General features: G+C 36.0%; 1 protein-coding gene across 2 annotated transcripts in view; it reads left to right on the top strand.

The window, feature by feature from the left end:
* csnk1da (casein kinase 1, delta a) overlaps positions 1-13,120 on the top strand; it is a 37,483-nt gene that overhangs the window by 19,034 nt on the left and 5,329 nt on the right. The window contains exons 3-9 of one of the 2 annotated variants that reach the window (XM_087242136.1): positions 2,366-2,514; positions 2,873-3,101; positions 4,465-4,635; positions 6,358-6,506; positions 6,590-6,755; positions 8,366-8,478; positions 10,451-10,519. In XM_087242136.1, the coding sequence (XP_087098262.1) occupies positions 2,366-2,514; positions 2,873-3,101; positions 4,465-4,635; positions 6,358-6,506; positions 6,590-6,755; positions 8,366-8,478; positions 10,451-10,483 (1,010 nt within the window). In that variant the 3' untranslated portion in view covers positions 10,484-10,519. 2 annotated transcript variants of the gene reach the window in all.

The following is a 13,120-nucleotide window of genomic DNA, read 5'->3' as shown; positions in this document are numbered from 1 at the left end:
CGCAGGACCTCCATTTCTTAGATTGTGTTACCGAATACTGTGGCAAGAGTGGGCGGCAAACGAATTGTGACAATTTCCTCTCTCATCATCAGTCAGTGACTCAACACATCCTTCTCTGATGAGATTGGCATCATCAAATCTCTAACAACCCCATGTTCTGTCAGCACCATGTTTCGTGTACTCAATGGCTGAACATGGATTCTCATGTGAATGAAGAAGAAATATGCCATTTGTATCCTGTAGTTGGACCCAATAATATTTGTTTTGGTTGACTTTTTGTTTCTCTTGCAATGCATAGTGATGGCTCATGAATATACATGAGTTTTCTGAAGGATGCGTCCCCCTTCGCTGCATCCAGCTGGGTTTACCCGTGATTGCTTTTATTCTGGATAGATGTATTACCATCCTGTCAGGCGGTGTTTTATGGTGTCAGTAGGAAAAGTGTGTCTACAGCGCTCACTTTCAAACACGCTCAAGTCTTTCCGCTCACTCACAGCATGACTGAGCATGCATGACGTTCACTTTGCAGCGGCCAAACGTTGCGATGGCATCCATGCCATGACAGACCGACATTCTGTCTGCACCTCCCTCTCAGCGCTTGTGCTCTCTATGATCACATGGACCCCGGGCCAGATGGTGCGTGCGGAGGGGAGTGGGTTTGGGGGAGGGGCCATCCCGTGCATTCCATCTCCTAACTGGGTCTCTTGAACCACTCCCAGCCTTATTTAGCACAGCATGAACTAGCATACACGCTGATGTCTTTACATGTAGAATGGTACCCGCATGTATACGTGCATGTGTGTACATGCATTTTATGGAGGAAAGGAAACCATGTCTTGTATGCTTTAGTCTTTGAATGTTTTAGCATGTTAAAAACTCCCTTTTCGAGTCCATACATGGAGAAGCACAAGGCTGTGCATTTTTCTTTTTTTAATTCCTGTTAATATAGAGCTTGTCAGAGCCGTCATGATGTGAGAATGGAAACGCACGCTGGACGGCTCAGGCCAGGAGATATATTTAACTGCCTGAGTTTGCGCAGGAATAGCTGACCTGGAAGATGTTTTCTGCAAAGTGCTGAACAGCAAAAGCTCTTTGCTGTTGAAGGCAGTGGCCAGGCTCAGGGCACACATAAGAGTAGACACGACAACAGCTGCTGAGACATCTCTGACCTTCCAGAATGCTGTTGAGTTCTCTGTCTCTTCCTGTCCTTAATCTTGAGTATGCCAGGTTTCTGTGAAGACAGAAAATCTAGACTAGTCTAGATTATACCAGACATTGTGGTATTCAGGAAACCTGTTTGAAAACAGTCTTTACACTGTAAAACATATTTAAAAAGTGCATTTATGCCTACCAAAACACTATATATTCCAAACATTTATATATTCCAAAGTCTTCTTTTTAATGTAAAGAAACAGCTCTCCTAATATAGGTGGTTAAAAATAAAGCTTCATGATGAACCAGAACTTATAAGTGTCTTGTTTTAAATATGGCTAATAATACTCACAATACTTGTGGCTATTAATAAACACAAAGCACTATTTAGGCTAATACACAACACTACATTAATGCAAGAAACATTATCAAAATAACAAACATTACTACACTTAAGTCAGAAAGGTTAAAGCAAAACTATTTAAATTGATTAAAAATGTGATGCGTCACACATGAACATATTGAGAGCATCATTAAGGGTTTTGTAAAATAAACCGTAATTAGATTTTATTCGTGACACAAGCGTATCTTAATTTAGTTGTCTTCTGCAGACTGTAAACGATTGACAAATGCTCATTTAAATGAGAGTTTTGTTAAAGCGGCTGGCTATAACTGAATCACATGACAGGCTTCTGTGCTTAACTGGAAGTTTGTGTATTGTACACCTATCAGATCAGTACACATTCAAATTACATTAGTGTTGTGACAGCTGCCTTTCCTGGTTCGTCTGAAGCTGTGTAGTTGAGCGGGGACGAAAAACATGCCCTTGAAGACATCTAATTGGGCATCAGCTGTCTTTTCATGATAGCCTATATCTTCTTGTGCATCACTTGAAGGTCGTTCTAGAGATGGTTGATGCTTTATGGCTGATGAGTTAGAGCCTGACCAACCAGAGCTGCTGGTTTGCTTAAGCTGAAGCTCTCCTTGTGCTTTTATTACAAACAGGCTCCCAACCCCCTGCCGGTTATGTTGTAGGTCACCTTCAGTTTCTGTATATCAATTCTTCAACCCTACACATGCATTGCTCACTGTTCAGTAATCTAAACTTTCAAGGTCCTTTTTGTTGCCTAGTGTTTCTTTCATAAACTATGTTAGACTAGCTTTTTTTTAAGAGCAAACAATCTGTATTAATTGCAATTGCTTCTTTTTACAGTTGGCATCCCAACAATCAAATGGTGTGGAGCAGAGGGAGATTACAACGTGATGGTTATGGAGCTTCTCGGTCCCAGTTTGGAGGATCTCTTCAATTTTTGTTCGCGCAAGTTCAGCCTAAAGACTGTTCTTCTGTTGGCTGACCAGATGGTAAGGCTCTAGACGTGCTTACTGTAACCTTTGTCCGCTCCACCCTTCGCCTTTTCTTGTTACGGGACACCCAAAATGGGAAAATGACTCCAGGAAGTGGTTTTCCATTGGCGTGACAAGCTTTAGCGTCAACCTTTCAACTGTTTTACATAGACAATCAGTGTCCTCTTTCACTTCAGGTTTGACTGAGTATTAAGTGCCAAGAGGCATTGTGGTGAATAAGGCATAATGTTAAAGGCCTGCTTGTTCAGTGGTTGTCAAGCCCTCTCTGCTTTATTTGAATTGGTGTGTTTAGGAGACTCTCAATCAGTCATTGGACCTGCTAAACCTGTCTTCTTTGCTTTTTTTTTCCCTTCAGATCAGCCGTATTGAATACATTCACTCCAAGAACTTCATCCACAGAGATGTCAAGCCTGATAACTTCCTTATGGGCCTTGGGAAGAAGGGCAACCTTGTTTACATCATTGACTTTGGCCTGGCCAAGAAGTACAGAGATGCTCGCACCCACCAGCACATCCCTTACCGCGAGAATAAAAACCTGACCGGCACTGCTCGCTACGCTTCCATCAACACCCACTTGGGAATAGGTACCCTTATAAATCTTTTAAAAAATTTACAATAATTATTATCATAAGTATTTATTAATTAGTATTAATATATAAATTTAGGATTGACGCTTCATATAATGGTTTACTGAACAAAATGTGCTTCTGCCTTTAAATAAAATAAGTTCTAGTTAAAATTTTTTTAAGTGTGTGTGAGACTTTTTGTAGTATGTAAATATACAGCTGAAACAGAATATTAAGTAGTGGACGAGGCTTTCTTTTTTCTCATCATTCACTTGTAGCATATGCTACAATATCATGTCTAAAGTAGGGGTGGGCGATTTGGCCTAAAACAACATATTATCTCTATTTCAGTTAATGAACGATTATTTTATTTATTTAACAAGTTTTGTAGCCTTCAGTAAATATGCTCATATTACAAGTGAGAAATTTTTGAATGAAGGGTGCATTACGTGATTTTATAATAATTGAAGGATACACACACATAAATGTCAATTACTTTTTGATTAATTACCCAGCTCTAGTCTGAAGCTGCCAAACAGATTTCAACAGAGAACGACTGACACTTTATACACTAAAGGAGATGGTCAGATTTAATTGAAGATTACAAAAACAAACAGTTTATTTAGTGTATTAACTTGCACAAATCAATTGTTCACCGAAATAATAATAACGATGTGTGCTAGCAAAATAAACATTTTACAATTTTACTTCACACAGACTTTAAGGGTAAATAAACTGCTCCAAATCAACTAAATTGAAAATGGGATTCAATATTCATTTTTTTTTTCTTTTTATTTATTTATTTTTTTGGTGTTTAGCAAGATGATGCATAGTAGTATACATTACAATTTTCTTATTTGTCCACTATAGGAAAATAAATAAAATGTGTGAATTAAAAACAAACATATCTTCTGAGAGATAGAGACAGAGAGAGAGAGAAAGAACTAATTAAATAAAAAATTAAATAAGGATTAAAAATGAAAAAAAAATTAATTTTAGAAAAAAAAGAAAAAGAAAAGTTTGTGTTAAGGAGAGATAAATGCAACAAAGCAAAGATAAAAGTGAAATAAACAGTGCTTGCATAATGATTATGAATATGTAAATGTAAAAATTACACTCAACATTGCATGTCTTTGCAATGTGACTATTGCACACATTGTGATATCGATGCTGAAACAATATGATTTGCCTAGTACATGTGTACTGAACCAAAATTTCCAGTTCAAATTTGTGCATTAACACCCTACTAATCTAATATTACCATATTGATACCTCCTGTGCTTGTCATCACTCTTAAGATTTACAATCAAGCCACTTCACCTGTTGTACTCTGGCTATCGTAATGATATACAGTGTTTATCGTTGGTGTTTTCTTTCACAGAGCAGTCCAGACGAGATGACTTGGAGTCTCTTGGCTATGTGCTCATGTACTTCAACCTGGGCTCTCTGCCATGGCAGGGTTTGAAAGCTGCCACAAAGAGACAGAAGTACGAGCGAATCAGCGAGAAGAAAATGTCCACTCCTATTGAAGTCCTTTGCAAGGGATACCCATGTAAGCTTGTGCTCCTACATAAAACCTTTTTTTCAATAGCCAACAGGCTAAAGTTATAACAGCATAGCCGTGTACTACGAGAAGCTTTTGTATGTTTTTAGCTGAAGGTTGCTGAGTGTAATTTGTGATGGTGTTTTCTCATTTTAGAGAACATTTGGTCACACTTTAAGTTACTTTGCATCTACATGCCAACTAATTCTCATTAGATTATAAGTAGACTGTAAGGTTGGAGTTAGGCTTAGTGTACGATGACATGTACTTACAAAGTTTCTTATAGTCAGTTAAAGGTCTGTTGAAGGAACAGTATCAACAGATTAAGCAGTCTACTAATACTCAAATGGACCATCAAAAAAAAAAGTGTTATCATAGATTTTAGTCTTGTTATTAATACTATTTTAGTTTTTTTTACATTGTATTGGAATATATCTGGCTGAAAACAACTTTTAGAAATACGTTAACATTTACACTACTGTTTAAATTTTGAAGTCTTTTTTTCAATTGATTTGTAAATTATTAGTAAAGACATTTATATTATTACAAAAGATTTGTTTAAAATAAAACAATTTATCGACGAATTTTAACGAATCACAAAATATATTAAGCAGAACACATTTCAGCTTTGCTTATAAATCTTAAGTGTTTCTTGAGCAGGTGATTTTTTTTGAAGGTCACACGATCAAGATAACTCACAATAAACATTACATTTTAAAATAAAGTAGAATTTTTTTATGTTATATTTCACAGAGTTAGTAGTTGTGTTTTGATCAAATAAATGTGATGTTTGTGTGCATAAAAGTTTTTAAAACATTTCATAGACCACGAATAGTCTGTTGTTTACATCCCTCAAAATGGTCAATACAATGGTCATAATGTATTTCCTGTATTACATTTTTAATTTCCATAGCTCCCCAGAATCCACAAAGGTCCATGTGTTGGTGAATAATGTTGTGGGGGCCATTTTAATGTTAATATATGATTAAATCGCCTCTTGTTACAGTTCTAAAATAGTTTGGCAACAAGCAGGAAATGTTCATCGCCACATTAAAATGGTCTATATCTAGAATACTATTTATAATTGTGAAATAGTATATTTTATAGTTGATTACAGCAGTAGTTCCCAAAGTGGGGGTTGCAGGACAATGAGGTGGGGTTGCTTGTTGATTTTCAAAAATCTAATTTATTTTAGTAGACTAGTCGAATGACCATATTTTATCCATAACTCACTGAAGAACAAAATAGTAGTTATTAGTAACATTGTTTATATGTTAATGATAAACATTAAAAAAAACATGCAAATAGAAAGCCATCAGACTTTCAATTCTTTGGCGACCTCTGGGGTGATTACATTATATTATATTAAAGACACAGCACATTGATTTTATGGCACCAGGTTAAACTTTCTGACACCTTTACTGCACTCGCATACATTAAAATTAAATGTTGGCCATGACTGAACATGGAGGATGGTCTCCGAGTAGCTCCAAAATTAAACCATGAATAGACTTGGGCCTATTGGTATGTGTGTACCGTTGTGTGCAAGGCTTATATATTTATAACCACCTCAGAAAATATTGGAGGTCGCAAGTCACTGGCATTGTTATTGGGGTCGCGGGCTGAAAAGTTTGGGAACCCCTGGGCTACAGTAGATATAACTTTAAATATGAATGTTCTGGTTAAATATAAGGCCCCAAATCTTATGTTTCCTAATTTTTTTGTTCTCAGCTGAGTTTGCCACATACCTCAACTTTTGCCGCTCCCTTCGTTTTGACGACAAGCCGGACTACTCTTACCTGAGACAACTTTTCAGAAATCTTTTTCACCGGCAAGGCTTTTCATACGATTACGTGTTTGACTGGAATATGCTCAAATTTGTAAGTTCTTTGTATAGTCATTGTACTAACAGCTTATTTTTTTAAGACTTAGTACCTAATATACAGTGTGGTGTGCTATTCAGGGCGGAGCCAGAGAAGATCCAGAGAGAGATCGGAGGGATCGCGAGGAAAGGATACGGCAAGGGCGAATTCCTCTTCCCCGTGTCATGCTGCCCACAAGCTCAGGTAGACCCAGAGGAACACAAGAAGTAGCACCTGCCCCACCCCTCACGCCAGACTCACACACAGGTAAGACACCACTATCAGACTTCACTGGAGTTTATAAAGACGTTTATAAATCAACACATCTACATTTTCCGTTGTGTGTGACAAGTGATATGGAAACACTAGGGTTTTCTTTCATTTCACTTTCACTACAGATCAAGACAGTTTGTTGTCATCTGAGCTAAAAGGAAGTGGTTAAAAGGGTTGCAAGCTACTGCACTCAGCAGGATGTTTGCTAGACATGACTTAAATTTACTAGCATTCGCTCTATCAAAATGGTGGCGGTTTACACAGACAACTCTCTAATTAAACAGTGACCCTGCACTTCTCATGTTAACCATAAACTGAAATCCGTGAATTGTATGGCCTCCATTAGCAATGCTTCAAGCAACTGGGTGCAAAAACTTGTAAATCATACATACATACCATCATACAGCCGTGGGAAAAAGTTAGGACACCCTATTGAATTTCATGGTTTTCTTTACCTGTAGGACATAATGTAAAACTATATGTTCTATGGCAAGTCTTTTAAGATAAAACCTCAGATTAACAACATTGCATGACATCTTGCATCCTGTCATTATTTATTTGACAAAAATCAAAGCCAATATTGAAAAACATGACACTTGGGATGCTCTGACTCTGATCCATTTTTAGCAATAAAGTAATCATTTTCTTTATCTTTATCAATCTTAGATTATTCTGGAGGAGTTTGAGTTTTTTTGCACAGCTCTCACCACAGCATTTCAGTCAGGATGAGCTCTGGACTTTTTTTTTTTCAGCTGTTCTGTTGTACATTTGCTGGAGTGCACAGGATCTTTGTCTTGTTGCATGACCCAATTTAGGCTAAGCTTTAGCTGTGGGTCAGGGACTTTTTGTTAATGCTATAAGTTGTTGTTCATCTGATTGCTCGTTGGGTTTTATTTCCCGAATTTGAAGACCTGCCAAAGACCAGACCCTTTTTTGTAAGGTGAAACTTTCATAAATGGGATGTCCCAGTTAGGCATGGACCGGTTATAAGATTCTGACAGTATGATAAACTTGGATAAAAGTATCAAGGTATTGTGATTGCTGCTCTAAAATATATTGTTTTTAAATGTCTAGGTAAAAAAACAAGAAGTTTTTTTTTCCCCTTTAAAAACAATATATTTTGTTTTTTGAAAGATTTATAATAGTTTGGAGCAGTAAACATGTCAGGCTAAATAAATAAAATGAATCATTGTCTTCATTAATTTTAAAAACACAGATTTCTTTACAATTTAAAAAGATACTGTTGTCCAAAAAAACAAAATGTAAATAAAAAAATCTTACACATAACACAAACTGTATTACAGAAAATTTTGGTTTTAAAACCTTGCCTTTTCCAAACCGCGATATACCGTGAAAACGGTTATCGTCCCAATCCTAGTCCCAGTCAACTTTAGAGTGTTTAATTTAATAAGTGGTTATTTTCCATAAAGTCCTAAGTTCAATGTAATGCAGTTTTGTGTCCAGTTGGGTGGAATTATTCTGTGGTTCAGACATCGGAAAACAGAAGGATTTTTTTTCCTTTGTTTCGGTGGAAATGTGGTTTCAATGTCAGATTTTTCCATATTTTTGATGACACGTATCTTTCTTTCTCTTTTTTTTGGCAGGAATGGAGCGAGAGAGGAAGGTCAGTATGAGATTGCACCGTGGAGCCCCTGTCAACGTTTCCTCCTCTGATCTTACTGGCCGACAGGACTGCTCCCGCATATCCACATCACAGGTAACTACTTTTATGAGATTAAATATTCGCCCACCGTTGCTTGTGCTGTTTGGCAGCAGTGTCAGTATCTGGCTGCAGCTCCGATCACTGAGTAGAAAAGCTTTATAAACAAACTCCTTGACAATTGGTTTTCATCAAAGAGTTAAAGAGAAAGATGATGGAAAGTTATCGGCATGAAGGAGAGATTGGATGGAGCTTGTGTCTGCTGTGGCCTGGCGTGATATAGAGCCGGTTCATGGTCATGATTCACAGGGCTGTCTTAGCATGCCATAATAAAAGCACTCTGCTTTAAAAGGTGTTTTTGGGCTATGTGTACTTTATAGCTTACCTTAAAATTAGTTTTCAACAGTGAAATGGAGATTCAGCTGTGGAAATAATTAAAAGATATGTTAAAGTTTATCCCAGATGAAAAAAAAAAGATATACTCTGTCTCAAAAGTAAATGTTTATTTTGTTGTGATTAAACAGTCCGGGGTTTTTTGCCTAAAAATAATATATGTATGTGTGTCAGAAAATATGCCATTTTTTTTGTTTTGAACGATTGTCATTATTTTATGTTCTAAATGAGCCCACTTTTATTTAAAATCTAGGATAAATTTTATCAGTTGTTAACAGAAATAGAAAAAAGTTGTTCTTCAATGCATCACACAATTTTAAAGTGTTTTTAAAGTCTTTTAAAGTCTTTAATATTTTTTTCATTGCTTTGTGACAGACAAAATAGATATTTTGGTATTTTACCTTATTAAATAACTTGAAGATTAGGGTTCATTTTAATCTGTATACATAATATTGTTATGAAATATTATGTTCAGTATTTGTAGTTATTATTATTGACGGGCTCAACAATAAGAGTATTTCTGATTAATCTTACTACACTGTAAAACCCAACAGTCAACTTTATTAAATGAAATGAGTGTCGTTAACTCTAAATTTACTGAAAGTTAATTCTACTCATTTGAAAAGAGTTTTGAACTCAGTGTTGAGGGTAACAAGTTAAATACCTCATTACTTCAACTTGTATGAAGTTCACAGTACTCATATAGATTAGTTTTTGAACTAAAAAATGTTTTGTTGCAATTGTTTTCTCAAACGGTCTGAGTTGCTTTAATTTATTGAGTTTTACAGTACTCAGTTGGTTTGAGTTCTCTTCATTTATTGGCTTTTACTGTGATCAAATTGCTTCGTTTACTCAAATGGATTAAGTTTATAGTACTCATTAGGAATAGGTTTTGAACTCAAATAGATTGTTGCAATCGGTCTCCTAGAATGGTTTGAGTTATCTTAACTTTTGGGTTTTACAGTGTATTATTAATTTTAGATCTTTGGTTGTTGTTGTTTTGTAATCGTAAGTGTTTCTGTAAAGTAAACAATATACACATAATTATTCTGCAAAAAAAAAGTGTATTATTTCGTAATTGTTTTAGTTTTTTGATTTTATGATTGAATGCGTTGTAACTTGCCATAATTTTATGCTTATTACATTATTTATCATTATCATTTATTTATGTATTTCTTTATTTTGCTAGACTATCCCAAATCTAAATATCACTAAAGGTGACATTCAGCTCAGTGTTGCATTGACATGTTTGTAACTGTACAGCATTGCTTAAAACACCACAGTTGTACTACTTCAAAAAAGTTAAAAGCAATGAACGTAATTTGTAGGTTTGTGGATGGCTGAAATGTTAGCTCTGCCCCCAGGCCATTGGACCATCCTTATTGTTGAGCCCAGTATTGTGTAACCGCTGCCACATATTTTGGATCTGATTTGCGAAGATCTTTTCAGAACTTGTCACACATTCTTGAAATGCTGCCCAGAGTCATAATTCTGTCAACAGAGCCTCTGGTGCTTTGAATATTTGCTATGTTAACGCTCCTGTTCAGATAGGTGTTTACAAAATTGTTGTTGATTCTCTTCAAATAAACATGTCTCCCCCCCCCCCTCCACTTACCTACCCACCCACCCACTTCAGAATAGCATTCCCTATGAACACCACGGCAAGTAGATGCTCGCCATGTTCTGGTATGAGAGACCGCATTGGGTGAGTGACAGTTGGATACGGTGTCTCTTATGTTTTTGTAACCTGGACTACCTCTATTTCCCTGCATTAATAGACTCCCTGTCCGACATCACTGCTGTACGGCTGTCACACGCAGCACAATACACACCACACAGAACGCAGAGAGGCTTCACTGTTTCACTCTAAACAGTAATTCAGATCAGGCAGTCAGATGCTTAGCAAATGCTGATAAAGTGCTTTACTGAACGTGTTTTTTTTCCCCCACGTAGAAGAAATCAGAAGTGAAAACCCCATTCATTTTCTCTATAGAGAAGCATAATCCAGCTATCAGCTCTGAGATTCTTTAGTGGATGTATTTTTAAAAGTGTTATGCCAATATTGTTGTAGATTGCTACCATTAACATTAATTTAAACAATGTAGTCTAAATTATTTGCATTGAAAATATTTTTCTCTATATGTATTTCATATGCATTCATATATATTTCACAAATTTCTCAGTAGTTTTAATTGCTGTGTCATTTTGCATCTTATTTTTTTAAATTTAGATACTACTTCCATTTTAAAGGGCTGGTGCACAGTGTATCTTTAAGGCTTGGTTGTGTTTATAAGATACAATGTGTGCTCATGCTTCACTTGTAGAAAATCACAATATTCTTTAATATTTCTTACTTTAGTTATATACAGCTACTCTGCTAACATGTAAGTGACCCTCATGTTTCTCTCGAAAGGGTCTGATTGGTCAGCTAATGTAATGTGCTGTGATTCGCGAATTGGCACTACGTCACATCACTACGTCCCTACAAGCACACGCTTTTGTGCTGTGTAAACACTGTCAGTCAGAGCAGCTGTTAGCAGAGTTAGTTGCCTGAATAAGACAGAAAAATGAAGAGGTCACAGTTGAACCTCACGCCTGACTGATAAATATGAATTTGTAACTAAATTGTTAGTGGTGTCAAACAGCATTTCACGTTGTTTACATTCATGTTTGCGTCCTTGCTAAAACATACTGTTAACGTTAGAAACTATTTCTGTTGTTGATCAATTTAAACAAATAAAAATAAATACTTTGGTTGTGGCTCACAATCCACAACTTCATCGGTTGTAGGAGTTGTAGCCGAATCCAGCTCTGAACTGGGAGAGATTCTGGATGCTGTCCTTTGTCAAATGCTAGCTACATATATTTTATAATTCTCTGGAACATAATTAAAATGAAACTGTCAGCACTTCTGTCTTTGTGTCATGTCCTTTGGAAGCCCAAACACAGAAACAGAAGAAGCTCTGTGGAAATAGATTTGTACAATAGTTTGGATGACATTTTACCTTCACTGCACAGGGTGTGTGCACGTGGGGAATGCTTTTAACTTTAAGCATATTACTTTCAGAGATGTTTATGTTCACACAGCTACATTACACATCAACTAAAGTTTAAAAAATGATATCGTAGTGGACCACCCCTTTAAAGGAGATTTTGGGGTTTTGTAAAAAGCAAAGAACTGCTTTTTCTTTAGTCTAGTCTGTCAAAAGTGATCATAACTACATTTTTGGGTGCTTTTGTAGAGTTACAAAATGTAGATTTCTTTTTCACCCATAAAATGACAAAGATGAGAATGGCAGTTATCGGTATTCATTACTTACATTTGTTTTGTCCACAGTCATCATGTGGCGAGACCTTTAATCAGTATTATTTTTGTGCAGTCTACAAAAAATTCCACAATGTCAATAATTTACACATTTTTTAAACAATAAGTAAGGGTAAACAAGAGCATACAATTTTTTTTTTTTGTATAATGGTTGTTTTATTAAGAAACTGTTATGATTGTAGATTATGTACTGAATAGACATATTAATATTGCCATGAACATAGCCAATGCTGCTTAAATGGCATTAAAACATAATAAAATATTATTATTAAATGTAATTATGTAGTGAAAGTGATTTATATCTCGTTTGAGTTGAGTTTATGGCTAAGACTCATAACTGGAAAATGTGATTGAAGTGTCTATAGAGAAAATGAATTGGGGAAATGCTTTTGTCATTGTGGTCAATCACTATTCAACACCAAAACCAGCGGTATTCATAGTTGGGATACTTGAATACTTAAATCTGGCTTCATCCCAGTTAGCAGTTTCTGACCTCATGCCCCACTCTAATGATTCAGATGGTATTTTTAATTCTAGCAGAGAAAATAATTCATAACAGCAGATGACGATGATGCGTTACTCACAGTTGGACAGTACTGTTATCCTCTGCGCCATTTTTTACCGCATCTGAACTGTTGCTTCTTAAAGCTGATTGAAGTCATGAAAGGAACTATTCATGGGTTTGTGGATGTATTTGGAGTATTTTCATTCCTTTTTTTAGTTATGTAAAGGTCTGGCAGACATATCTTCACTCAAATTTGATAAGGATCAAGAGTTACTAACACAAGGCACGCACTCTGCTTTCGTTTAGTGCAGCAACAGGAAAAACTCCCATATGTACATATATATGGACTACTAGCAAGTCAACATGCGTTCACCATATACTCATACATGCTTTAAGAGAATCCATTGCAGTAATTTAATGTCTGTAAATGTCAAAGTCTTTCTTTGAAGCAGTAATGCCGTGCAGCAGAGCGCTGT

This window comes from Danio rerio, chromosome 3 (assembly GCF_052040795.2).
Source record: "Danio rerio strain M-AB ecotype USA chromosome 3, GRCz13ab, whole genome shotgun sequence".
Taxonomy (NCBI): Eukaryota; Metazoa; Chordata; class Actinopteri; order Cypriniformes; family Danionidae; genus Danio; species Danio rerio.
The sequence above is the reverse complement of the archived record's forward strand: the minus strand, read 5'-3'. Positions and strand labels throughout refer to the sequence as shown.